Genomic DNA, 24,193 nt, shown 5'->3' with positions numbered 1-24,193 from the left:
GAGGAGGGAGGGGTTCTGACCCAGGGATGCCACAGGGAAGAGAGTAATGAGCACGGGCCAAATAGGGAGAAAACAATGTTCTTCCAATTCCCTTTTCAGACCCTTGGCCTGGGTTTGAGCTCCTATTAGTAGGACTGAGTGTTAGAAACTACTAGAATGTAGGGACCCCTGGGTGGCCCAGTCGGTTAAGCGTCCGACTTCGGCTCAGGTCATGATCTCACGGTTCATGGGTTCAAGCCCCGCATCGGGCTCTGTGCTGACAGCTCAGAGCCTGGAGCCTGCTTCACTTTCTGTGCGTCTCTCACTCTCTGCCCCTCCCCCACTCACGCTCTGTCTCCCTCTCAAAAATAAATAAACACTAAGAAAAACAAAAGTGGGGCGCCTGGGTGGCTCAGTCGGTTAAGCGTCCGACTTCAGCTCAGGTCGCGATCTCACGGTCCATGAGTTCGAGCCCCGAGTGAGGCTCTGGGCTGATGGCTCAGGGCCTGGAGCCTGTTTCAGATTCTGTGTCTCCCTCTCTCTCTGCCCTTCCCCCGTTCATGCTCTGTCTCTCTCTGTCTCAAAAATAAGTAAACGTTAAAAAAAAAATTAAAAGAAAAAAAGAAACCACTAGAACGTTATAAAACTTTGGGCACAAACCAGGCTACTTCGGGGTTCCAGATCAGGAATGAGTAAACTACAACCTTCGGGCCAAATCCACCCATCCACCTGTTTTTATAAATCATGATTTATTGGAACACAGCCATGCCCATTAATTTGCATATTGGCCATGCCTGCTTTTGCTACAACTATAGATCTGGGTAGTTGGGATTGAGACCGGGATCGCATGTACTATTTGTAGATCGAGTATGTACTATTTGGCCCTTTGCAGGCCAAGTTTGCCCACCTCTGGTATAGATGGGAAGTGTCCCCATGTCTGTGCGAGGAAACCAGCCTGGCTCTGAGACACCCAAAGGGCAGCTTCCTTTTCCAGACAGACGATGTCATCCCTTCCCCAGCGTTCAGAGGCCAGGGATGTGCACCAGCAGCAGCAGAGCCCAAGCAGGAGAGGCTGCCTGGGGCGGATTCTGGTGTGGACCACTGCTGCAGGTTGGGGAGTGTCTGGAAGCACTTGAGGTGTTACTGCCGTGAGCCAGCTGACACTGGGGGTTCCATCTGCATTCCCACTGCCTGGTTCTAAATCAATAGTAAGTAAACGTATGGCTTCAATGAGAAAGGAATTGGCAAGTGACACAGAAACTATTATCAGAGCTCCTGTGGCAGGCGGTGCCGGAAAAGAGCCTGCGTGCCGGCAGCCCAGGACGATTTCAATTCTCTCTCCTACGTAGTGATTCAGGACACCTTTGCTCTGTAGTTTTGGCAAGTAGTTTGAAAGATGAAGACTACAATTGGGGCGCCCGAGTGGCTCAGTCAATTGGGCATCCAACTCTTTTTTTTTTTTTTAATGTTTATTTATTTTTGAGAGAGAGAGAGAGACAGAGTGCAAGCAGGGGAGGGGCAGAGAGAGAGAGAGAGAGAGAGAGGGAGACACCAAATCTGAAACAGGCTTCAGGCTCTGAGCTGTCAGCACAGAGCCCGAGGCGGGGCTCCAACCCACTGACCTCGAGACCATGGCCTGAGCCGAAGTTGGACGCTTAAGGGACTAAGCCACCCAGGCGTCCCTGGGCATCCGTCTCTTGATTTTGGCTCAGGTCATGGCCCCACCGTCATGGGATAGAGCCCCGTGTTGGGCTCTGTACTGAGCGTGGAGCCTGCTTAAGATTCTCTCTCTCTCTCTCTCTCTCTCTCTCTCTCTCTCTCTTTCTCTCTCTCTCTCTCTCAAAAATAAATAAATAGGGAGGCCTGGGTGGCTCAGTCAGTTAGGTCTAACTCTTGGTTTCAGCTCAGGTCATGATCTCTCGGTGTGCATGTTTGAACCCAGCATTGGGCTCTGCGCTGACAGGGCAGAGCCTGCTTGGGATTCTCTCTCTCCTTCTCTCTCTGCCCCTGCTTGTGCCCTCTCTCGATCTCTCAAAATGAATAAAATGAACTTAAAATATAAACAAACAAACTTAAAAAAAGATGAAGAGTGGGGCGCCTGGGTGGCGCAGTCGGTTAAGCGTCCGACTTCAGCCAGGTCACGATCTCGCGGTCCGTGAGTTCGAGCCCCGCGTCGGGCTCTGGGCTGATGGCTCAAAGCCTGGAGTCTGTTTCCGATTCTGTGTCTCCCTCTCTCTCTGCCCCTCCCCCGTTCATGCTCTGTCTCTCTCTGTCCCAAAAATAAATAAACGTTGAAAAAAAAAATTAAAAAAAAAAAAGATGAAGAGTATGATTATCGCTAACAATAAATATGATGTGTTTACCAACTGCTAAGCATTATTCTAGGTCCGTTATATGTAGCAATTCCATTTTTTTTCTCACGACAAGAAATTCTACTTGAATCTCAGTTTACAGGTGAGGAAACCAAAGCACAGAGAGGTTATGTCACTTGCCCAAGGAGAAACAGCTGCTTGCTGGCAGAACCAGAATCTGAGAACAGGATGATCTTTGTAGTTGAAACAAAGAACAAAGGATTGCTGCGATGCCAGAGACGTTGGCTCATTCATCAAATCCGGGGGGTTTTCTTGCTTGCTTGCTTGCTGTCGCCTAAGAATTCGCTTAGCAAATCACCAAGCATGTGCCTATGTTTGTTCTCTTTCTGTCTGTGATTGGTCTAGAGGTGGACGTGTTACTCATCTGGGTCAATAAGCTGTCAGAAACCTGCCGGGGGCTTCTGAGAAAGATCTCCTCACGTGAAAACCCTACTCACAGGCAAAGGCAAGTGGAAAGATAGATGTGAATTTCTTATTAGTGATACCAATAAACCCCTACTGTTTGGACCATTTTTAGTCAGCTATTCTGTCACTTACACAGTCTCCATTCCATTCCACTGTACTATGTCCTTCATAGCTCTATTGCAATCTGGAAGTATCTTATTTATTGATTTCTTTCCTTATCCCCCACTTTCTCTTCTGACACACAAACTCCCTGGGGCGCCTGGGTGGCTCAGTCAGTTAAGCTTCCAGCTATGGCTCAGGTCATGATCTCTGGTTCGCAAGTTGGAACCCCACGCCGGGCTCCGTGCTGACAGCTCAGAGCCTGGAACCTGCTTCAGATTCTGTGTCTCCCTCTCTCTCTGCCCCTCCCTTGCTCGCACTCTGTCTCTGTCTCTGTCTCTGTCTCTCTCTCTCTCTCAAAAATAAATAAACAGTGTTTTAAAGAGCTTTAAAACATAAATTCCCAAGAACGGAGTTCTTACATCCACCACTCACTGCTCTGTCCCTGGGGTCTAGACCATGTCTGGCCAATCTAAATGTAAACCCAAGAGTCTCACAGTGCAGTGGGGAAACAGAAAAATAAAGTTAAAATACCATGTAATAAATGTAACCTTCGAGGTAAAAATCAGAGAAGATTGTCCACTAAGGGGCTGTGCTTTATAAAACTGTTGCCAGTGTGGTCTCAGATTTCCCCCGTTACCCAAATTCTCATAGATAAAAGCCCTATTATTTGAAAGCTTGCTTTTAAAAGAGATCACACAGCATCCATTTAAACCAGGCAATCCAGTTATGCAAATGTGAGTAAGGACTGGTCCTTTGGGGAGGTGACCCAAATGCCTAAAGTTTCAGAAGCTGTGACCTTTGTTCCAGGCTAGGGAGGTACATGGCACTTGGGATGGACAGGGCCCCAGTCTCCACAAACTTCGTTGCTTCTTTGGGGCCCTGGTGGCTCCTGGGGAGTTAAGTGCGTTCTTGCAGAAAGGAGGCACAGGCCTGGTCATCCCACCTGCTTACAGGAACAGGGATGGACTTGGCTTCCTCCATGCAGCCTGGGTTGGCCTGTTCGTGCCCTTCAGGATGGAATCTCTAGAAATTGCAAATGTGAATGTCCTATGAGATTGAACAATTGTAAACATTCCCAAAATGGACTGACACTGTGTTGTGACATGATCGGCCTACGCAACCAAATGAACAAACACGTGCTGATAATTGGCTCTCGTGCTCGGACTGATTGTCAGTGCAGGTGGGGGGATGGGAGGGAAGGACTCTCGCTTGTGGGAAGCAGCGATGTCCGCTGTCAGCATTCCTGGGAAGAGGGAGATCTAGGGATGAGAAACAGACCGGAGAGATGGGTGTCAGGCTCGAGGGGGGACACTCCTCTCTCTAGGAAAGGGGTAGGCAAACCTCCTCTGTAAATATCCAGATACCAGATATTTTAGGCTTTGCAGGCCACACCTCTGGTTGCTGTCACAATTACTCAACTTTGCCATTATAGCATGAAAACAACCATAGACAAGACATAAATGAACGGGCCTGGCTGTGTTCCAATAAAACCTCACAAGACAGGCAGCAGGCTGGGTTTGGCTCATGGGCCATAGTTTGTCTACCTCTGTTTTAGAGCACCGGGGTGAAGGGATGGGGCCTAGGAACCAAAGGAGGTAGATACACCGTAGGCAGGTAAGCCTAACTCCAAGTAGGTGCCTGCCCAAGAGTTATGCCAACAGGCTACCTTCCAGAACCCTGTAAGGATGTGAGCTCTGAAGATACCTGTTTCTTATAGCAGTTATAAGACAGTACCTGTTATCTCTCGTGCTAACTCCTAAACTTGCCTTCGGGTAGAAGTCACAGCCTTGGCCTAGTGTCTTAAAGGAAGCATGACAAGGGCCTGCCTTATATGGGGGACCCAGGAGCAAAAGGGATGGCTGTTCTCTGACCCCAGAGGCGGTGGTGGCACCAGTGGACCCCAGCAGAGGATGGGGTCCCCAGAGAAGGTGGCTGTCGAGGAACAGGAGAAGCATGTTCCTGAGAGAGAAGGAAGCAGTGGAGCCCTAGGAAAGAAAGCCAATCACCGCAGACACTGCTCTGTTGGCGTGTGTTGAGTGTGGGCCGCCATGACTAGGATGCTTAAGGAAAATGAGGTCTTCTTTTCTAATCATGGGCAGTGAAGACTGGGTGTGCTGGTTGCTCGTCTTCGGACACACAAAGGAAGCACGGAGTAGGTGGTCAACCAGTTGTTCCTCCACTGACTGACTGTGCCCATCCCATGCTACATGAGCCGGAGAGCCCCTGCCATTAGATTCAGCTCAGCACAGTGACCAGGCAGTTACAACCAAGAAGTTAACTGCTTTATTTTCAATCACGGGAGTCATACAGATTTGCTCAGCTTCCGCCCCACCAGAGAGAAAAGCCCTTCGTTGTCGCACATGGTGGAAGAATACCTTCGAGAGATCACCTCAAACTGCTCAACTGAGAAGCCAGCCTCTCTCACGGCAGCTTCTATTGCCTCCCGGCCCAGGCAGAGGCTGGAGAACTTCTGCTCGCCGATCATGTAGTAGCTGCTCTTCAGGGCATCCACCACCACCAGGAAGCCCCCCGGCTTTAGCAGACTGCTGAGGTTCCGGAGGGCTGTGCAGTAGGCAGGGAGGTCTGGGCAAGCGGCATCCAGGCACAGCGTGCTGAGCAGGCAGTCGGCTAGGGGCAGGGGGACGCTGCCCAGTGGCCGGCTCTGGGTCACGTCGCACTTGAGCACCTGTGTGACCACACGCCTCAACTTCTCCTCCTTCTCCAGCTCCTTGATTCTGAAATACACAAACCAACAGATACCACTTGCTACCCTATACTCATGATAACCCCGGATCTCTGCAATCAGGGCTGAAAATGGCAGTATTGTCCCAAATGTTATATCCTTGGGGCCATCCCTGATGGGAAAATGGAGGAAGAAGAAAAATGAAGGACGTTTTGGCATATTAATGTGACTACGTTACCCTGTGCTGGATTAAATCTCTTTATAACGTGAGTAATAATATGGAAATGATAACAGAAGTACCTAGCTGCCCGCTTCGACCATGGACTGTCTCCAAGAAATTATTCTTCCTCCACTGCTTAGGATAGTGCCTGGCTCATTTATTACTGTTATTGTTATTATTATTATTATTATTACTTATTTATCTGTTTGTGTCTTCATTATTACACTGGCCCCTTCTGCCAAACTGCAACATGGTGGTCATTCGACCGATACATATCAGGCAACAATGGCTTTAAAATGTGGAAACGGTATTTCTGCGTAGCTGCTGATCAGGCTGGGGCGTGGGGTCATCCACAGACATTTAGAGAAACTGTTGATAAGCACCAAACGACGGCGGCCAGGGCCCCTCTAGAAAGAAAAGAACCTCTAGTTGCCATTCTCCAGCCACAAAACATAATGCAGAGAGTGTGTTTTATGAAGGGGCTCATTTTCTTGGTAGCTTTGCCCAGAATACTTTCCTTTTCTGCAAAATCAGTGGGGTTTCCGGAGAGAAAACTAGTTCACGGAAGAGGCAGAGAAGGTGAGAGCTGGAGATGAGATAGAGTGTCTGGGATCCTTTCGGAATTTGTTAGGGGAGGCATGAAGGAACAGGCGGACAGAGGATCCGAATTAGATAAACATGGAGAGTGCACAGGAGAAACTGGAGAAAAACGAAAAGGAGAAAGAAGTAGCAGAAAATCAGAGGGGTAAGAGAAAAGCAAGAATGAGTGTTGAAAGTGCCCAGAAGGCCACAGAGCCCAATGATGAGTGGGTATCTAGTGCTTTGAGGAAATTAATCAACAGAGCCCCAGGGGTGCAAATCTAGCCGTACATTCAGGAAACACACAGTCCATTTGCTGCAGGAGAAGACAGCCTCTTCTTGACGGAGACCACAGAGGAAGGCCCAACATCAGAGCAGGTGAGAGAGGGACGTACTTCGGGACCACTTCGGGTCACAAGGAAGTCAGTGGTTCAAATAAAACTTGAAGATTTACCTCCACATGGAAAGATCTGAGATAATATCAATTGGTTGTGGACCTCCTATTTAAATATTTCGTTAAAATCCTAAGCCCCATGCATATACTCAGCTATTTATAGACATCCTATATGTCATAATTTTCCTAAGTTTAGCAATAAGCCTATGAAAAACTTCTCAACATTTTTGGCCATCAGAAAAACGCACATCAAACCATGAGATAGCACTTCACATCCCCTAAGATAGCTGTACTAAAAAAAAACAGAAAATAACAAGTGCTGACAAGAATGTGGGGAAACAGGAACTTCCACACACAGCTGGTGAGAATGCAAAATGGTCCAGCTACTGTGGAGAAAGTTCTGGAAGTTCCTCAAAAGATGAACACATAGCGTTGTGGATGATCATTGGATTAATTCTTTCTCCCCACCCCCTTCCGCCCTGTACTGGAATCCCCAAGAGGATAGGATCCGTTTCTCATTCGTTCCATCTTGGATCCCCATTGCCTGCCTCTTTCCTGCCACATCACAGAGGTTTTAAAAAAACAAATGTAAAATAAATGACTGAAAATGGGAGTTGGGGCCAGATGAAGTCAATTACACCAACATTTTTCAAACTGCAATTTGTCATTCATTCACGTATCATAAAGTTAATCAATAAATACGGGGCACCTGGGTGGATCACATCATAATCTCCTGGCTCATGAGTTCGAGCCCCGCATCGGCTCCGTGCTGACAGCTCAGAGCCTGGGGCCTGCTTTGGATTCTGTGTCTCCCTCTCTCTCTGCCCCTCCCCTGCTCATGCTCTGTCTCTCTCTCTCTCTCTCAAAAATAAATAAACATTAAAAAAATTAAAATCTATCAGCAAACATTTGAAAAAATAATGGAGAATAAATCAGAAAACAAAATCCCTGATAGTAGTAATTCAATATAGTATTATTTTGTGAAGGTTTTTCAGCATCACTTTGCTCGTAACAGCCAAAAGATGGAGACAACCTAAAAGCCCATCAACTTACGAAGGGATTGATTGTGGCATACCCACGCAGTAGAATAATACTCAGTCGTAAAAAGGAATGAAGCTCTGATTCATGCTACAACGTGGAAGAACCTTGAAAACATTACACTAAGTGAAAGAAACCAGACACAAAAGGCCACCTATTGTGTGATTCCATTTACATGAAATGTCCAGAAAAGGCAAAGCTCTAGAGACCAAAAGCGGACCAGTGGTTTCCAGCAATTGAGAGGATCCAAGACGTGAGAATGACTGCCAGTAGGTACAGGGTTTGTTTGGGGAGTGATGAAAATGTTCTAAAACTGGCGTAAAGATTGCACAACTACGTGAAGATACTAAGAACTATCATACTTTAGATGGGTGGGTCTTACGCCAGTTTTATCTCAGAAAAGCTGTTATGCTAAAGAGAGAGAGAGAGAGAAGTAACATAGCAAGGTATTAGTTTGAGGAAAGTCCTGCCAGACAATAAACTGGTCTACACAGGGAATAATTACCTCCGGTTGGGTCTACCTACTCCCCTATCAAGGGTAGAAATGGTAGTAGGGTAACCAGTTTGTCCCAGTTGGTCTGGACTTTCCCTGTTTTCCCACTGAAGATCCCATGTCCCGGGAACCCTTCTCAGTCCAGGCAAACAGGGAAGATCAGTCATTCTAAAAGCAGGGAAATCCATTACAAAGCTGCCATTCAGCCTGATAGAACGGAGAGGGTGTGGCCGAACTTTTTAAGAATAAAAGATAACAATTCAACCTTATGGAAGTCTGTGCGAAACACAGATTTGACTAGGTAAAATGAATCTAGAAGAGAAACATTCAAACAACCTATCTGCACATATGGATAGCCTGGGTGTATACAAAAAGCTGAAGAAGTGGCAACGTGGCAGGTTTGAATGTGTTTAGAGATGATCCTTCATATTCGGAACACCGCGGGCATGTGTGTTTACGTGATTCTGTCAGAAGCAGGTGGACCTCTGGGCCCTGTTGTCTATGAAACTATTTGAAAGATACAAGTTACCACAGAACGAGTACCTGCCAGTCAATTTACGATGGAAATTGTTCCCAAACTGGAAGATACACTGTGAAGTCTAGAAAGCTCATGGAGAATGTGCCGATTTGAGAGGCAAGTTGGCTGGAAACACCCACTGTTGTGGAGACCTGCTCGTCTTTGGGCATCGAGCAAACACGGTGAACTTGGCTGCCAAGGTAGCTGTGTACAGATTACATCTCAGGGCTTCTCGGCACCAGGGAAATGGACTCGCCTGGAGACACAGGCAATTACCGCTCAGCTTCACGTCCAGCTCCAGGGGTAAGGAATAAACACACACCAGAAAAGTGTTAGGCAGTTCTACAGGGAGCTAACAGCAGTGTGGCCATTTCTGTAGTTCCAAAGATCCACCCTTTCAAATGAATCACTATGCAAAAAAGGGCAGCTGTTTCTTCTGTAAATATGCGATCCACCGAAGCTGGGGAGAGAGGGGATAAAGAGTAGGACTCCTGGGAAGAGCGCTTTGTGAGAATGTATTCCTGCACTCCAAGAAATTACCTCGAGGTTTACAGAGGTTCCTCCTGCCCCATCTCTGCAAGGCAGGCGGCGGACCAAAGCCCCGGGATGAGATCTTTCGATGACACTCACCGCCTCCCCCAAGCCCCATACCCAGAGGTTCCAGCAGGCCCTCCTGAGGGAGAACCAGCAGAATGTATAAAGGATATAAAAAGCTTCACACACTTGGATATCAATATAAGAATTGTGTGAGCCAGGAATGATCATTGGTAAGCCTCTGGTACAGGCAATGGCTGACTCGGGTGAAAGACAGACATTTCAGGAGGGAGAGGCTGGAAAACAAAATACATGCAGTCATTTGTTTGACTTTTTTGTTTTTTATAACCTCTTTGATGTGACAGGAAAGGGGCGGGCGATGGGGACCCAAGATAGAACAAATGAGAAATGGATCCTCTCCTCTTGGGGATCCCAGGCTGGGGCAGAAGGGTGGTGGGGAGAAAGAACTCATCCAATGCTTACCCACAAAAATGACCAATTAATACTAGGGAAGCAGAGGGCCGACAGAGGAATGTGGGGAGCTTGACTTGGTCTGGAGTATCAAGGAGATCTTCTCGATGGATCTTCTCCAAAATGGAGTCAGGTAAGCAGAGGTGCAGGAGGTAAATAAATAAGACTTCACCAGGCCAAGGGGAGTAGGAAAGGGGAGATGTTCCAGCCAGGGGCAACAGCATGTGCAAAGGCCAGATGGTGGGAGGAAATACGGAGAGAAGGCTGATGAGGCTGGCCTCAGAAAACAAAGCACAGCGTGGTAGGAAGCGAGGCAACGGGGTTTAGCAGGTGCCAGACGAGACGAGGTTTTGGGGACCAGGTTAAGAACTTTGCTTTTTACCCTAAAAGCTGTGGGAAGTTACGAAATGGTGCCACCAGATCTACACTTGAAGGTGATCGCTTTGGGACGAGAGTGGAGGTGGAAGGCCACTTAGGAGGGAGAGGATGGTGTCTTGGGCCAGGAAAATAGCCTGGAGAGAAAATATTGGAAAATATACACTGGTTTGAGAGAAACTCAGAAGTAAAATGGACAGAATTTGGGGCACTGGGGTGGCTCAGTCGGTTGAGCGTCCAAATCTTGATCTCAACTCAGGTCTTAATCTCAGGGTCTGAGTTCAAGCCTTGCTGGGCCCCGCACTGGGCGTGAGACCTACTGAAAAAAACAAAATGGACAGAACTTGGTGCTGATCATAGACCATGACTGAGAGGAAGAAGGCAAGAATGGCTTCCAGGCTCCTGGCTTCTTTAATTAATCATATGATGGCAACACCCAGGGCGGGAAGCATGCAGAAGCGGAGCAAACCTGGGTAGACTGTAGCTCTATTTTGGGCACTTTCAGACACATGAGTAGAAATGTTTACAGTTTGAAGGAAATGGCCAGGTGACATTTCCTCAGTCTGCCCTGTTCATTTTCCCAGGGGAAGAATGCAGGGAGAACGTCTAAGAGAAAGGGATGCTTTTAAAAGGGAGAAACTTTTCCTAGGGATCGCTGAAACGATCACCATGACCGTGGAGATGCCGATTCTGAGAAGGAACATCAATCTTTTACAAGACATGAAAATACAGACGCCAGTATTTCTCAAACTGTAAAATGCATACAACCCCCTGCAGATCTTATTAAAAGGCAGATTCTGGTTCTGTAGGGAGGGAGCCGGGCCTGAGAGCCTGCATTCCTACTAGGCTCCCAGGCGCTATGGAAACTGCTTAGCCTGAGGACCACAAGGCAGGCAATGTGCTCCAAGCTGTAGGGGCCAGGGGCTAATCCATGCCGTTTTTTTTAAGATCTTTTAAGGTGAAACAGGCTTGAGTAGTCATTTCTACCTTAGCATTTGACTCTCTGACCTGATAAATAAATAATGCGAAGCCAGAATTTGGTACCGATGGCTTACAACTTTTCCGAAGGTTTTAAAGAGGAGTGGTATTCTAAAAGTATGAGTCACACTCCAAAGGCAGAGGACCAGGAGACAGCTCAAATTGTCTTCGGCAGCACTCAGCGCAAGAAATAGCTTCAGATAAAGAAGAAATCATCTCAAAGGAAATAGGTTGTGAGCCGATAGAGGTACTTGAAGATGCAAGAAAGACATACGTTGAATGGGATCGCTATCATTCTCAAAATAGTTGAAGCCACAGGATCCGGCACAAGGATAAGAGCAAGAATGCAGAATTTTCCTGCCAAAAATATAGTTCCTTCCTCTAACAGCGACTGGGAAGGGACACTTTCTCAAGAGCCAATTGTTAGGAGCTGACGATTCTGGCAGGAGATAAGCAAAGCTTTTAGCATCCTGCTAGATTTTAAGGGTTCACTTCTGAAGGAGATGGAAAGGCTTATGATAGCTAGGGAAATTGAGAAGAAAGTTTTAAAAGCCTTCTTGACATATGATTTGGACTTCGGAAAGGTGTATTGTCTGACTGACTGAAAACTCTTTTATAAACTTTCCCTGAAATTCTATAAATCCTGGGAAATTCCGTATTTATTGAATAGTTTGGAAATATTGTCCGAATCTTCAGAGCTATGGGTTAGTTTTTTTTTTTTTTTTCTAGTCAGTACCAGTTCATTCTGTGGAATCACAAAGTCGATAGGAAAAAAAAAGAAACTGGAAATTACATTTATTTTGAAGAATGCATCTTTAGTTTGAAGACTATCGCTAGCATAAAATTCTAAGTAAGGAGTTTCTAGGATTAAAATGGCATTTGAAAGTAGTCTCTCTCAGCTTCTTGCCAGGAAAAAATAGGGAAATATTTAGCAACATTAAACAGTTTTGCGTTGTTGTTCACTTATAAAGGCTACACAAAAATATTCCCGACACACACAGACTTAGAAAATGTCACTTACGTGTTCTTCTTGAAAACACTATTTGAAGACCTATTCTACAGACTAAAAGATGCATCAGAATTAAAAACTTAAAAACTAGAAAAATCACATTAAATGAACATAAAATAAAACTAAATGTTCATATAACTGCAAATATGATTACAGACTGATAGCAAATATCCAAATTGATCCTTGAAGGAAATATGAAAATAAGACTTTAGGGGCGCCTGGGTGGCTCAGTTGGTTAAGCATCTGACGTTGGCGGATGTCCTGATCTCATGGCTCATGGGTTCAATCCCTACATTGCTCTGTGCCGACAGCTCGGAGCCTGGAGCCTGCTTTGGATTCTGTGTCTCCCTCTCGCTCTGCCCCTCCCCTGCTCTCTCTCGCTCTCTCTCGCTTTCTCTCTCTCAAAAATAAACATTAAAAAATTTTTTTAAAAATAAAATGATGCTTTAAATTACTATATTTGGATTTAAAATCGCCAATTTTAACAACAAACACTGGGGAGATAGATGCCAGAAGGACTTTGGGTATCAAAAAATGTTAAATTCCTCATATAATGAGGAACAAAAAAAAAATTACTGATTCTTATCTGGCCTTAACAAGCTGAATTTGTTTCCAGAAGACCTGCATTTTAAGAGATACTAAAAAAAAGTTCTTCAGGTGAAGGGAAATGATGCCAGATAGAAGCCTAGATCTGTAGAAAGAAATGAGGAAGACTATGCAGACAGATACGTGGATAAACATCAAAGACTTTATATACGTTTGTTTAAAATACTACTGACTAGTGTGCATATACTTAAACTACTGAACTGTCTACTTAAAAATAGTTCAGGGGTGCCTGGGTGACTTAGTCAGCTAAGCATCCGACTTTGGCTCAGGTCATGATCTTGTGGTTCGTGAGTTTGAGCCCCGCACAGGGCTCTCTGTTGTCAGTGCAGGGCCCACTTTGGATCCTCTGTCTCCCTCTCTCTCTACCTCTCCTCTGCTCACAAGCCTGTGTTATCTCTCTGTCTCTCCCTCTCTCTCTCTCTCTGTCAAAAATAATAAATAAACATTTAAAAAATAGTTCAGATGCTAAATTTTATGGTATGTGTTTCTTTAACCACAATAAAAAGTAAAATAAAATAAAATAAATAAAAGCACTACTGACTTTTTAAAGCAAAAATAGTAACAAAGTATCATAGTATTATCCTAGAAATAAAATCTAGGACTAGTGCAGGAGCAAGAGTGGATGTAGGAATTACACTGTGGTAATGTCTTACATGGCTCGTGAGGTAAAATGTTAAAAATATAGGGGCGCCTGGGTGGCTCAGTCGATTAAGCGTCTAGTTTCAGCTCAGGTCATGATCTCACTGGTTAGTGAGTTCGAGCCCCGTGTGGGACTCTGTGATGACAGCTCAGAGCCTGGAGCCTGCTTCCGATTCTGTGTCTCCCTCTCTCTCTGCCCCTCCGCTGCTTGTGCTCTGTCTCTCTCTGTCCCAAAAATAAATAAACGTTGAAAAAAAAATTTAAAAAAAAATAAACAAACATTAAAAAGTTTTTTAAAAAATTAAAAAATATGTACTGTAATTTCTGGAAAAATTACACATGCACACACATGCATACACTCACACAAAACACAAAATAGGTCAACAGAAAAAAAGCCAATAATAGAAGATAAAAAGGAATACTAAAAATGTTCATATTTATACTAACTGGAATACCAAACATTATTCCATTCACCAAGGAGAAGCAGGAACAAAGGCACAAATGAATAACAAAACAGATGGGACAAATAAAAAATACATACCAGGATGTTTGACTGAGACTCAACCATACAATACCAGTAATTACCTTAAATGTAAGTGAAATAAAGAATCCAGCTAAAGGACAGAAATCATCACACTGGGTTGAAAAGCAGGGCCTACTACATACTACTGGCAAGAAAAACATTTTAAGTATAAAAACACAGGCAGACTGAAAACAAAAGGGTGGAAAAGATATACCATGTCTATTAGTTATCTATTGCTGCATTATAAATTACCCCAAAACATAGCAATTTAAAACAGACAAACATTTATCTCACAGTTTCTGTGGGTCGGATATCTCGGTACCAATTAGCTGAGTACCTCATGAGGCAGAGTGTTGGCTATGTCTTCAGTCTCACCTGAAGGTTTGACTGGGGGAAAATTTGCTTCCAACTCCCTCCAGACAAGCGAGTGAGAGGGAACACCCAATAAGGAAGTCATGGTCTTTTGGTAACTTAATCTCTCAGAATTGATATGCCAATACTCTGTTAGATTATACTTGTAAGCATCTAGTCACTAAATCCGATGGACACCCAAGGGAAAGCAATTAAAGAAGAGATGAATATTTGAGGTGAAGATTACTGGGGACCCTCTTAGAGGCTAACACTCCATGCAAACACCAAGCATAAGAAGGCTAATGTGGTCATATTAATATCAGAGTAGACTTCAAGACAAAGTGTATTACTGACAGTAAAGGGAGATATTTCTTAATGACAAAATGATCAACAAATCAAGAAGACATAACAATCCTAAAAATACATGCAGATAGAGTACAAGACTTCAAGCTATGTGAAGCAAATGTTGACATAATGATGGGGAACAAGAGATAAACCCACAATCATAGTTTGAGATTTTTAATACCTTTCCCTCAGTAATTGATAAACAAAAAATCCTGTAGAAAAATCTGAAAAATACTATCGATCTACCTGACCTCATTGATATTTATGAAACTGTAACTTACAACAGGATGATATACATTCTTTTTAGTGTAGAAAGCACATAGATTATTCACCAAAATAGACCCCATGCTGACCATAAAATAAATCCCTGACTACAACAAAATTTAAGTAGAAGCCAATAACAATATCTAGAAAATCTTGAAATTTTTGGAAATTAAGCAACACAATTCTAAATAACTCATGGTCAAAGAAGAAATCACAAAGGAAATCAGAAAATATGCCAAAGTGGATAATAATAAAAATATGACATATCACAAATCATGAGCAGCAACTAGAACAATCCTGAAGGAAATTTAGAGCTTTAAATGGCTACGTTAGAAGAAAGAAATATGTGAAATCAGTGATCTAAGCTTCTATCTTAAGAAGCAGGAAAAAGAGGAGTATATAAAAACTAAAGTAAATGGAAGAGAGAAAATAAGGGAAAAAAAGAGCAGAAATCAACACGACTGAAAATGGAAGGACAATAGAAAAAAATCAACAAAACCAAAAGTTGGTTCTTTGAAAAGATTAATAACATCAATCAATCTCTAGCAAGATTGATCAAGGTATTTTTTAAAAGACAAATTGCCAATATCAAGAATGAAAGAAGGAAGATCATGGTAGATCCTACAGACATTAAAAGAGTAATAAAGACGGGCACTTGGCTGGTTTAACATCTCAATTTAGGCTCAGGTCATGATCTCACTGGTTGGTGACTTCAAGCCTTGTGTTGGGCTTTGTGCTGATAGCTCAGAGCCTGGAGCCTGCTTCACATTTTGTGTCTCCCTCTCTCTGTGCCCCTCCCCCACTTGCACTCTGTGTGTGTATGTGTGTGTGTGTGTGTGTGTGTGTGTGTGTCTCAAAAACATCTCTCTCTCTCTCTCTCTCAAAAATAAACATCAAGAAAATTTTAAGAGTAATAAAGACATATTGTTAAAAAACTTATGACAATAAAATTGACAACCAAGATGAATAGGATAAATTCCTTGAAAGATACTATTTATCAAAACAGACAAAGAAGAAATGGAAAATCCAAATAGCCAGTGAAAAACATTATTCTTAATTTTAAAAACATCATACACATGAAACAACCCTTCAGGTACAGGTAGCTTTGCTAGTCAATTCTATCAATCATTTAAGGAAGAAATAATACTAATTATACACAAACTCCTTCAAAAAATAGAGGAGGAAGAAATACCCTCAACTTACATGAATCCAGCATCATGCTGATATCAAAATCTGCCAGGCATATTTCTAGAAAAGAATATTACGGCTCAATATCGATCATATTTGTAGATGCAAAAATCCCTACCAAAATATTAGCAAATCACATCCAGTCATACCTAAAAAAGATACTACCTCATGACCAATGGGTGTATTCCAGTTAGATTTAAACAGTCAAAAATCTTCCAGTATAATTCACATTTTCGGAATAAAGAAGAAAAGTCATATGGCCATCTCAATGAATTCCGAAAAAAATTGACAAAGTTCAACATTTGAGTTAAAACCCCCAAGAAATTAAAATGTAAAGAAATTTAGTCAGATAAAGAATATCTGAAAAATCTAACTAATATTATACTTAATGTGGACACTAAAATTGGACATTTTTCCTTATGATATGCAAAAAGGTACATAGGTCGACTTCCAACCTTTCTATTCAATATTGTTTTGGAAGTTCTAGCCAGTGTAGTAGACCAGAAAAATAAGTAAAAGGCATAGAGCTGGAAAAGAAGTCAAACTATTTTTATTTGCAGATGATATAAGAGTATACACAGAAAAGACTAAACTTAATTAGTGAAGTCAGCAGGACTGCAGGACACAAGGTCAGTATATAAAATGCAATTGTACTTCAATATACTAGGAAATTTTTATATTTTATATTTTTCACAAGGAATATCATTTAATTACTGTAATCACAAAATTGTAATTTTTGCATCTACAGAAATGCATAAGGGGACATTAATCAGTGAATTGATAATTCACTTCATAAAGAAGGCAAACATACTACAGAATGTATTGTAAAGAAAAAATGATTGTAAAATTCTCTGGCCTTGCAGTGCACTTTTTAGTGCAAGTATTTAAGACACAATAGTGTTCAATTAAGCAAAGTATATACTAGCAAATTAACAATAACATTAAAAAAACAGAAAACAAGATTTTTTTAATGCTTAGTTATTTATTTTGAAAGAGAGAGAGGAGAGAGCATGTGCATGCAAGCTGGGGAGGTGCAGAGAGAGAGAACCAAGAGGGCTCCACGCTGTCAACACAGAACCCAATGTGGGGCTGGAACCCAGGAACAATGAGATCTTGACCTGAGCTGAAATTAAGAGTTGGGCACTCAAATGACTGAGCCATACAGGTGCCCAAAACACAGGAAATTTTTAACAAAAAATATATAGAATATGAGAACTACAAAACATTACTGAAACTAAAGAAGTCCTAATAAATAGGGGCGCCTGTGTGGCTCATTCGGTTGGGCGGCCGACTTCGGCTCAAGTCATGATCTTATGGTCTGTGAGTTTGAGCCCCGTGTCAGGCTCTGTGCTGACAGCTCAGAGCCTACAGAGCCTGGAGCCTGCTTCAGATTCTGTGTTCCCCCCACCGCTGCCCCTCCCCCACTCGTGCTCTGTCTCACTCTGTCTCTCAAAAATAGATGTTAAAAAAATTTTTTTAAATAAATAAATAAATAAATAAATAAATAAATAAATAAAGTGATAAACCATGTTTATGGACTGCAGATTCCTTATGTGCATTCTCCTAAAGTGAAATGTAAGTTCAAAGATCACAATCAAAATCTCAGCAGCCTTTTTGGAAGAGATTGACAAGTTTATTCTAAAATTTATATCAAAATGTAATGGCACTAAAAATGCTTTTGCACAGTGAAGGAAATCCTCAACCAGACAACAAGGCAGACTACTGAATGGGAGAAGTTATTTGCAAATGATATATCTGTTAAGGGGTTAATATCCAAAATTTATAAAGAACTTATACAACCTGACACCAAAGAAACAAATAATCCAGTTAAAATGGGCAGAGGACCTGAAAAGATATTTTTCCTAAGCAGATATACAAATGGCCAACAGACACATGAAAAGATGCTCAACATCACTCATCCTCAGGGAAATGCAAATCAAAACCACAACGAGATATCACCTCACACCTGTCAGAACAGCTAAAATAAAAAATATAAGAAATAATAAGCGTTGGTGAGAATGTGGAGAAAAGGAACCCTCATGCATTGTTGATGCAGCCACTGTGGAAAACAGTATGGAGGTACCTCTAAAAAATTACAAATAGAATCACCATAGGATCCATTAATTCTACTACTGAGTATTTATCCAAAGAAAACAAAAACACTAATTTGAAAAGATGTACACATCCCCATGTTTATTGCAGCATTATTTACAATAGCCAAGAAATAGAAGCAACCCAAGTATCCATCCATAGATGAACAGGTAATGATATGTGATATGTGGTGTGTGTGTGTGTGTGTGTGTGTGTGTGTGTGTGTATCCAATAGAATATCACTCAGCCATAAAAAATGAGATCACCTTGCCATTTCCAACAACATGGATGGACCCAGAAGGTATAATGCTAGGTGAAATAAGTCAGACAGAGAAAGACAAATACCATAAGAATTCCATATTTTTAAAATTCCACCATATGTGGAATTTAAGAAACAAAACAAAGAAAAAAGAAGACAAATAAAAGAAATAGACTCTTAAATACAGAGAACAAACTAGCGGTTGTCAGGACAGTGGCGGGAGAGGGGTAGGGGAAAAAGGTGAGGGGGATTAAGAGTACACTTATCATGATGAGCACCAAGTAACTGAATCACTATATTGTGCACCTGAAATTAACATAAGACTGTATGTTAATTATACTTCAATTAAATATATATATTATACAAATATATACAAAAATTGCCAAAATAATTTTGAAAAATAACAGAGTTAGAGGATTTATACCCTCTGATTTCAATACTTACTTTCCCTGGTAAAAAGGACAAAAGACCCAGTGGAAGTTTAGTGACTCTACATGCAGCAAAAACATTAACTGGGAAACACAATAGAAAACTCCCAGTTCATTTATATCACTCTAGTCTAAGGAATTGTATAATCAGTGAATCACCTTGATAACTTATATCCGACAATCCACACTATCAGTTAGTGTAGTAACAATATGTAAGAAAACAAAGTATAGAATATTCCTACTAAGCTTGAATTCAGTACAGCATTAAAAAAATGAAAGGATTAAAGAAGTAGAAGCAGACTATAGAGTTAGTTTCAGAAGAGAACCTGATTCAGGAATAAATAAATTTGGTAGAGTGAAGAGGAAGAAAATTTAAGCGCACATATAGAAACATGAGTTGACCATAACTCCAGAGGAAGAGTATGCAGGTAGGCATACCCCTGGGGACATGTTAAGACCACATGATTTTAAATTTATCCCTGGAATTCCAGAATATTACCTCACTCCTGTTTCTCAAGTTCAGAAGCATCGGAGTCATACCTGATACTTACCTCTCATCATTCCCCATGACCAATCATTACCAACTCTTATCCATTCTGTCTCAAAAATTCATCTTAAAATCATCTTCCTCTCTCCATCACCAACCAATCCATTAGTCCAAGTCATCATCATCTCTTACCTGGATTAAAGTGTCTCCTTTCTGAATCTCTCATTCTCCTCTAAACACAGCCATTCTCCACACAACAGCCAGAGATCTTTGTAAATGTAAATGGGGTCACATCACGTTCCGGATTACACCTCTAATGCCTTCTCATCACACTTGAAGTACAGGATCTTTAGCCTGCCCTCAAAGCCCTAAGTGATCTGACACGTGCCTGCCTTCTCTGATATAAGGTCTAGGAGACACAGGACTTCCTCCATCTTGCCCACCAGTCTATCCCAGTAGCTAGAACTGTGTGGCACATCCTACATGCCCAATATGGGTTCACTGAATGAACAAACACTAGTTCCTTTAACCAAGAACCAAAAAGTGTTAGCACCTGTTTCTTGAGGGAGATTGTCTTGCTGGGAAATCAGAGCCCTTCCCTGACCAAAGAATGGGATATGTTAATTAAAAATACGTGTGCTTTCCCATTGTGAATGAAAAGCCAAGAACAGGAAGGACAGAGGATGATGTGCTGTGCAACACACAAAGTGTGCAGTACATGAGCAAGGGTGGGGGTGCAAATACAGGAAGAAGTGGATTGGGGAAGGAAGGGAGTTATGTAAAAATTAAATCATGGGCAAGAAGGTGTGGAAAGACAAGGGGAAATGCACAAAAACATACAGTAAGAGCAGGAGGAAAAAAAGAAATGTAAAGATAACTGAGCATATAAGAAGTAGTGGACAGGTCTAGTAGGATCCTGGGAGGAATACTGAAGTGGTCTTTTTAGACAGTTTGCGAAGAAGCCTGTGAGGCTTCAGCAACATGCTTATAACAGCAAACAGTCAGGTGGGCAGGACAGCGGAACTGGGCTGAGCCACTGCAGGACCATTGCCAGAGGACGGAGGTACATCAGGACAAGGGAAAGACAAAATGAAATGCAGACCTCACCCTTCTGGCTAGTAAGCCATTGACAATTTCTCATGTGGAGAGAAATTAATCATTTAAATAAGACTTGTCCACATAAACTGACTTGTAGACAGAGTCAGCTAAGAGGTTGATCATTAGTCGTGAGTATGTAAAGCTCTGATTTTTGTGGATAGAGAGGAACACATTCTTTTCAGATACTTCCTTTATGCTGCTAATCCCAGTTTAAAAACCGAGGCAGCTTTTAGTTGTCTCTGGTGGTGTCAGCATTAGCCACCCTCACAGCAGATCCCTAAGCACTTGGGTAGTTAGCAGCAGGATGGCACTGGGGAACACCCAAAAGCTGCTGGTTGAGGAGACAGTTTCCCCTCTTTGTTGAACTTGGATAAATGTCGTTGTCTCATGGTACCTGACCTGCATGCTGTGCCCCCACACTGGTCTGGGAAGATTTTGTCTCCTCTTGGCTCAGTGGCCATTTCTTCAATTCTCTTCTGTGCCTTCTGCTGTTCTGGTGGGCACGCGTGCACACGCACACGTCCCTCTATCTCGTTCTCTCTCTCTACCTCTTCTTCTCCATCTGGATTTCTCTTTGGCCTCTCCCTGTTCCCTTTGCTTTTTAACTTGGGCTCTAAAGATAATTCTTGGTTCAGAAAACTGAACTGTTACTCAAGGACCGTCAGAAAGCCCGGAGGCAGACTCTGGTTTCTCTACCTGTTCCCTTCGAGCTCACACACGTAGGTTACCACTGGGGACCAGTCAAAGGCCCCTGGTTCCTTCTTTAGCCATTTCTGCAGCTCCTGCAGGTTCTGCTCAGTGTAGTCAGTGACAATGATCTCCTTGAAGGATTCACAAGCAGAGAGGAGCTGGTAGATGGTAGGGCCAGAGCCAATGTCGATCAGGAGGTCCCCCTTCACACCATCTGGTTTAGAGAAGGGAACAAGGAAAGGGGATGAGGCTTCATATGACAGTGGACAGAGCTGGTATGCACTGTTTTCACTGGGACTGTGCTAGAAAGTCGCAAAGACAGACCATCTCTCTACTCAGTCCTCTTCCCTCAAAGGTTTTTTTTTTTTTTTACATGATTGCATTTTTCCATTATCCAATCCAAGCTGGAAGCATGTCGCTGGAATATTTTTAGGTGTAGGAGAAGAAAAGATTGACATCTGATGTACAGACCTTTAATCCAGATAGACTGCTACACAGAGAATATAAAAACTATTAAGAAATACTTGGGGAAAGTTAAAATTTTGTTTTTGGTTTTGACTTTGGTTTTGGGGAGAAGGGAGTTGAATGTTCAATTAAAATAAAATTGACTTTTCATGTCTCTCTCTAAAAAGCATCCAATTCTTCACGTATTGGGAGGTCTTTATCTCATGCACATGTGCAGCATTCCTCTGAGTTAGGAACAGAATAAGTATTAGAATCTCCGTTTCTTAAGTGGCCCATCATGGTTCAATGGCTGGCTCTGGTCACCTAGAGAATTGATGTAGAATCAAGGACAGAACGCCTGTCTTTTGGTTTCCATTTGGCACAACCAAATGAGACAACACATAAAAAAGCACTTTGTAAATGGTAAGCTATCCCTATCAACATTCGTTTTCGTCCTTGTTAAATAAATGAGTGATGCCAAAAGGGCTGTCACATTGCAATGTCTAGATACCAACCCAGCAGTGCCCTGAGATTCTATTTATATGACTGACGTTTCGGTGGGGAGACATAGGAATAACACACACACTTACCGAGGCAGAATATCTTGAAAAGATTTTTCAGAAGATGCCTAAGAATCTCATTTTCTGCAGAGTGTCTTGACCCAAAGTTGTAATATTTTTCTAGGTAATCCCGAGGGTTAAAATGTCTCAGATAAGTGTCCTTGGAGGTGAAGGTCGATTCCATTGTGTTTTGCTCCTGTGTCCACTCTGGCTCTCTCTTTCTCCCTCTCCTCCAGGACTCAGGGACTCACCCTGCAGAAGTTGTCTTTTTAAGTCTCAGGCTTCAATCCTTCTGTTAGTCCAACCTACCCCTTAGAGACTGTTATTTGGTTAAACACTAACTGGCAGAAACATCCAAGAATGTTCTGGCTGTTCTGGGAAGTGATGAAATTTTTGGGTAAGGGAACCTAGGAGAAGTGGGTGTGGGAAGGGGAGGGCCATGAGCTGTATGCAATTCTCGGCCAAGGGGTGAAGTTCAACTGCAGGAGAAAGCATCTGGGCTCATCGGGGAAATCATTTGACTCAGAGAAGAACCACTAAGGCTAGAGAGGTGTGTCATGTCCCCAGAGCACCATCAGTTCTTCTTGTAATGATTTTCCCAAAAAAGAGCCACAAAGAATGGTTTGAATTAAACAGTCTTAAAGAAAGCAAAGAGGGGAAAGAGGAGGATTAGGAAATGTCTTTAAGGGCTAAGAAATGTTGTCTAAAGAAGGAATCTCAGAGCAAATTTGGAAAGAGGGTAAAAGTAATTTTAAAAATGGAATGAGGCTTCCTCCAATGTCTAGGCAAGCCACAATCCTGTGATCCTCTCCTCATGCTCTCACATCCCTCCCTCCCCTCCCTGTACATCTGCAGAGTCCCAAAGCTACCAGTTTTCAGCAGCTGGCAACTACTTCCTCCCTAAGCCTCCCCACTCATTTCAATCCATTGAAATCCTGATGGTTCTTTCAAAGTGAAATGAAATGTATAAGAATGCCTTATATTTCCTTTTCTGAAGCTCGCATTGCCATTAGAATTCTCTCACCCAGCCAAGACCTTGATTTTGTCATGTCATGTATTTGTTCCTGGTTTTGTCCTTGTCAATCCTTCTCCCAAAACTAATTTTTTACATGAATGATACACTAAGCTACCAGCTCCTTTAGATCAAGGACTATGGTTCAGTTCTCTTTGTGGTCCCCTGCCTATCACATCTACATAGTAGGTTTCAAAACACTGGTTGATGAGTTGACTCTTATCATGTTGCAGCAAATGCAATCTCAATGAGTGCCCTATATTCCATGAGTGATGACTTAGTAAGGGACCATCTGGCTACAAAGCAGAGAAACTCACTCAAAGAAGCTCAAGGAAGAAAGGAATTATTAATAGAATATAATGGAAACACACTGGGGCACCTGTGTGGCTCAGTCAGTTAAGCGTCTGACTCAAGTCGCGACTCAAGTAGCAATCTCAAGTCAACTCTTCATGAGTTCGAGCCCCACTTCAGGCTCTGTGCTGACAGCTGAGAACCTGGAGCCTGCTTCAGGTTCTGTGTCCCCATCTCTCCCTGCCCCTCCCTTGCTTGCACTCTGTCTCTCTCACTCTCTCTCAAAAATAAACATTAAAAAAAATAATGGAAACACATTGCGGGGTATCTCACTGGGTCTCACCAACCGTAAGAATCATTAGGCAGCTAATTTCTATCTCCTTCTCTGTCTTTCTCTCCCTCCTTCTCTCTTTCTTTTTGTCCTCGTTGGAGGTATAGGGTCTTGATTCTCCACAAACTGGCTTCTTTTGCTCATCTACTACACACTGCTCCATTCTGACTGTTCCAAATGGTGGTCTCTGCGCCTGACCTTACAGAATCTTCTAACCCATCTCCTCACAGCTGGCTAACTAGGTCTGCATGGTCCAAATCCACAGACCTTAGAAAGGGAACCTGTCTGGTCCAGTATGGGTCAGTCATCAATGCTTCTCAGTAAGTGTTGGGGTAGCAAAAGAGGTATGTGTGATATTAAGACTGCCCATTATAAAGACTTAGATGGAACAGACAAGTTGTCTCAGATTATGTAACTGTTGGACCTTCAAAAGTCAG

At 42.7% G+C, this 24,193-nt stretch overlaps 1 protein-coding gene across 1 annotated transcript; it reads right to left on the bottom strand.

Annotated features, from left to right (window-relative positions):
* Nucleotides 1–5,122: 5,122 nt before the first annotated feature.
* On the bottom strand, nt 5,123–22,902 carry LOC101083433 (nicotinamide N-methyltransferase). The gene is made up of 3 exons (XM_003987715.6): nt 22,153–22,902; nt 21,125–21,332; nt 5,123–5,593 (listed from the first exon to the last, which is right to left on the bottom strand). Exons 1-3 carry the CDS (start codon nt 22,304–22,306, stop codon nt 5,161–5,163), a joined length of 795 nt encoding a protein of 264 aa, XP_003987764.2. The 5' UTR covers nt 22,307–22,902; the 3' UTR covers nt 5,123–5,160.
* Between the last annotated feature and the right edge of the window lie 1,291 nt (nt 22,903–24,193).

This window comes from Felis catus, chromosome D1 (genome assembly GCF_018350175.1).
Source record: "Felis catus isolate Fca126 chromosome D1, F.catus_Fca126_mat1.0, whole genome shotgun sequence".
Taxonomy (NCBI): domain Eukaryota; kingdom Metazoa; phylum Chordata; class Mammalia; order Carnivora; family Felidae; genus Felis; species Felis catus.
This window is presented reverse-complemented; position numbering and strand designations above follow the sequence as displayed.

Coding starts and splice junctions, on each gene's coding strand:
- LOC101083433 (XM_003987715.6), bottom strand. CDS start 22,306: ATGGAATCGACCTTCACCTCCAAGGACACTTATCTGAGACATTTTAAC. Junction 21,333..22,152: donor TTTCAAGATATTCTGCCTCG/GTAAGTGTGTGT, acceptor TCTCTAAACCAG/ATGGTGTGAAGGGGGACCTC. Junction 5,594..21,124: donor TGTGAGCTCGAAGGGAACAG/GTAGAGAAACCA, acceptor TGTGTATTTCAG/AATCAAGGAGCTGGAGAAGG.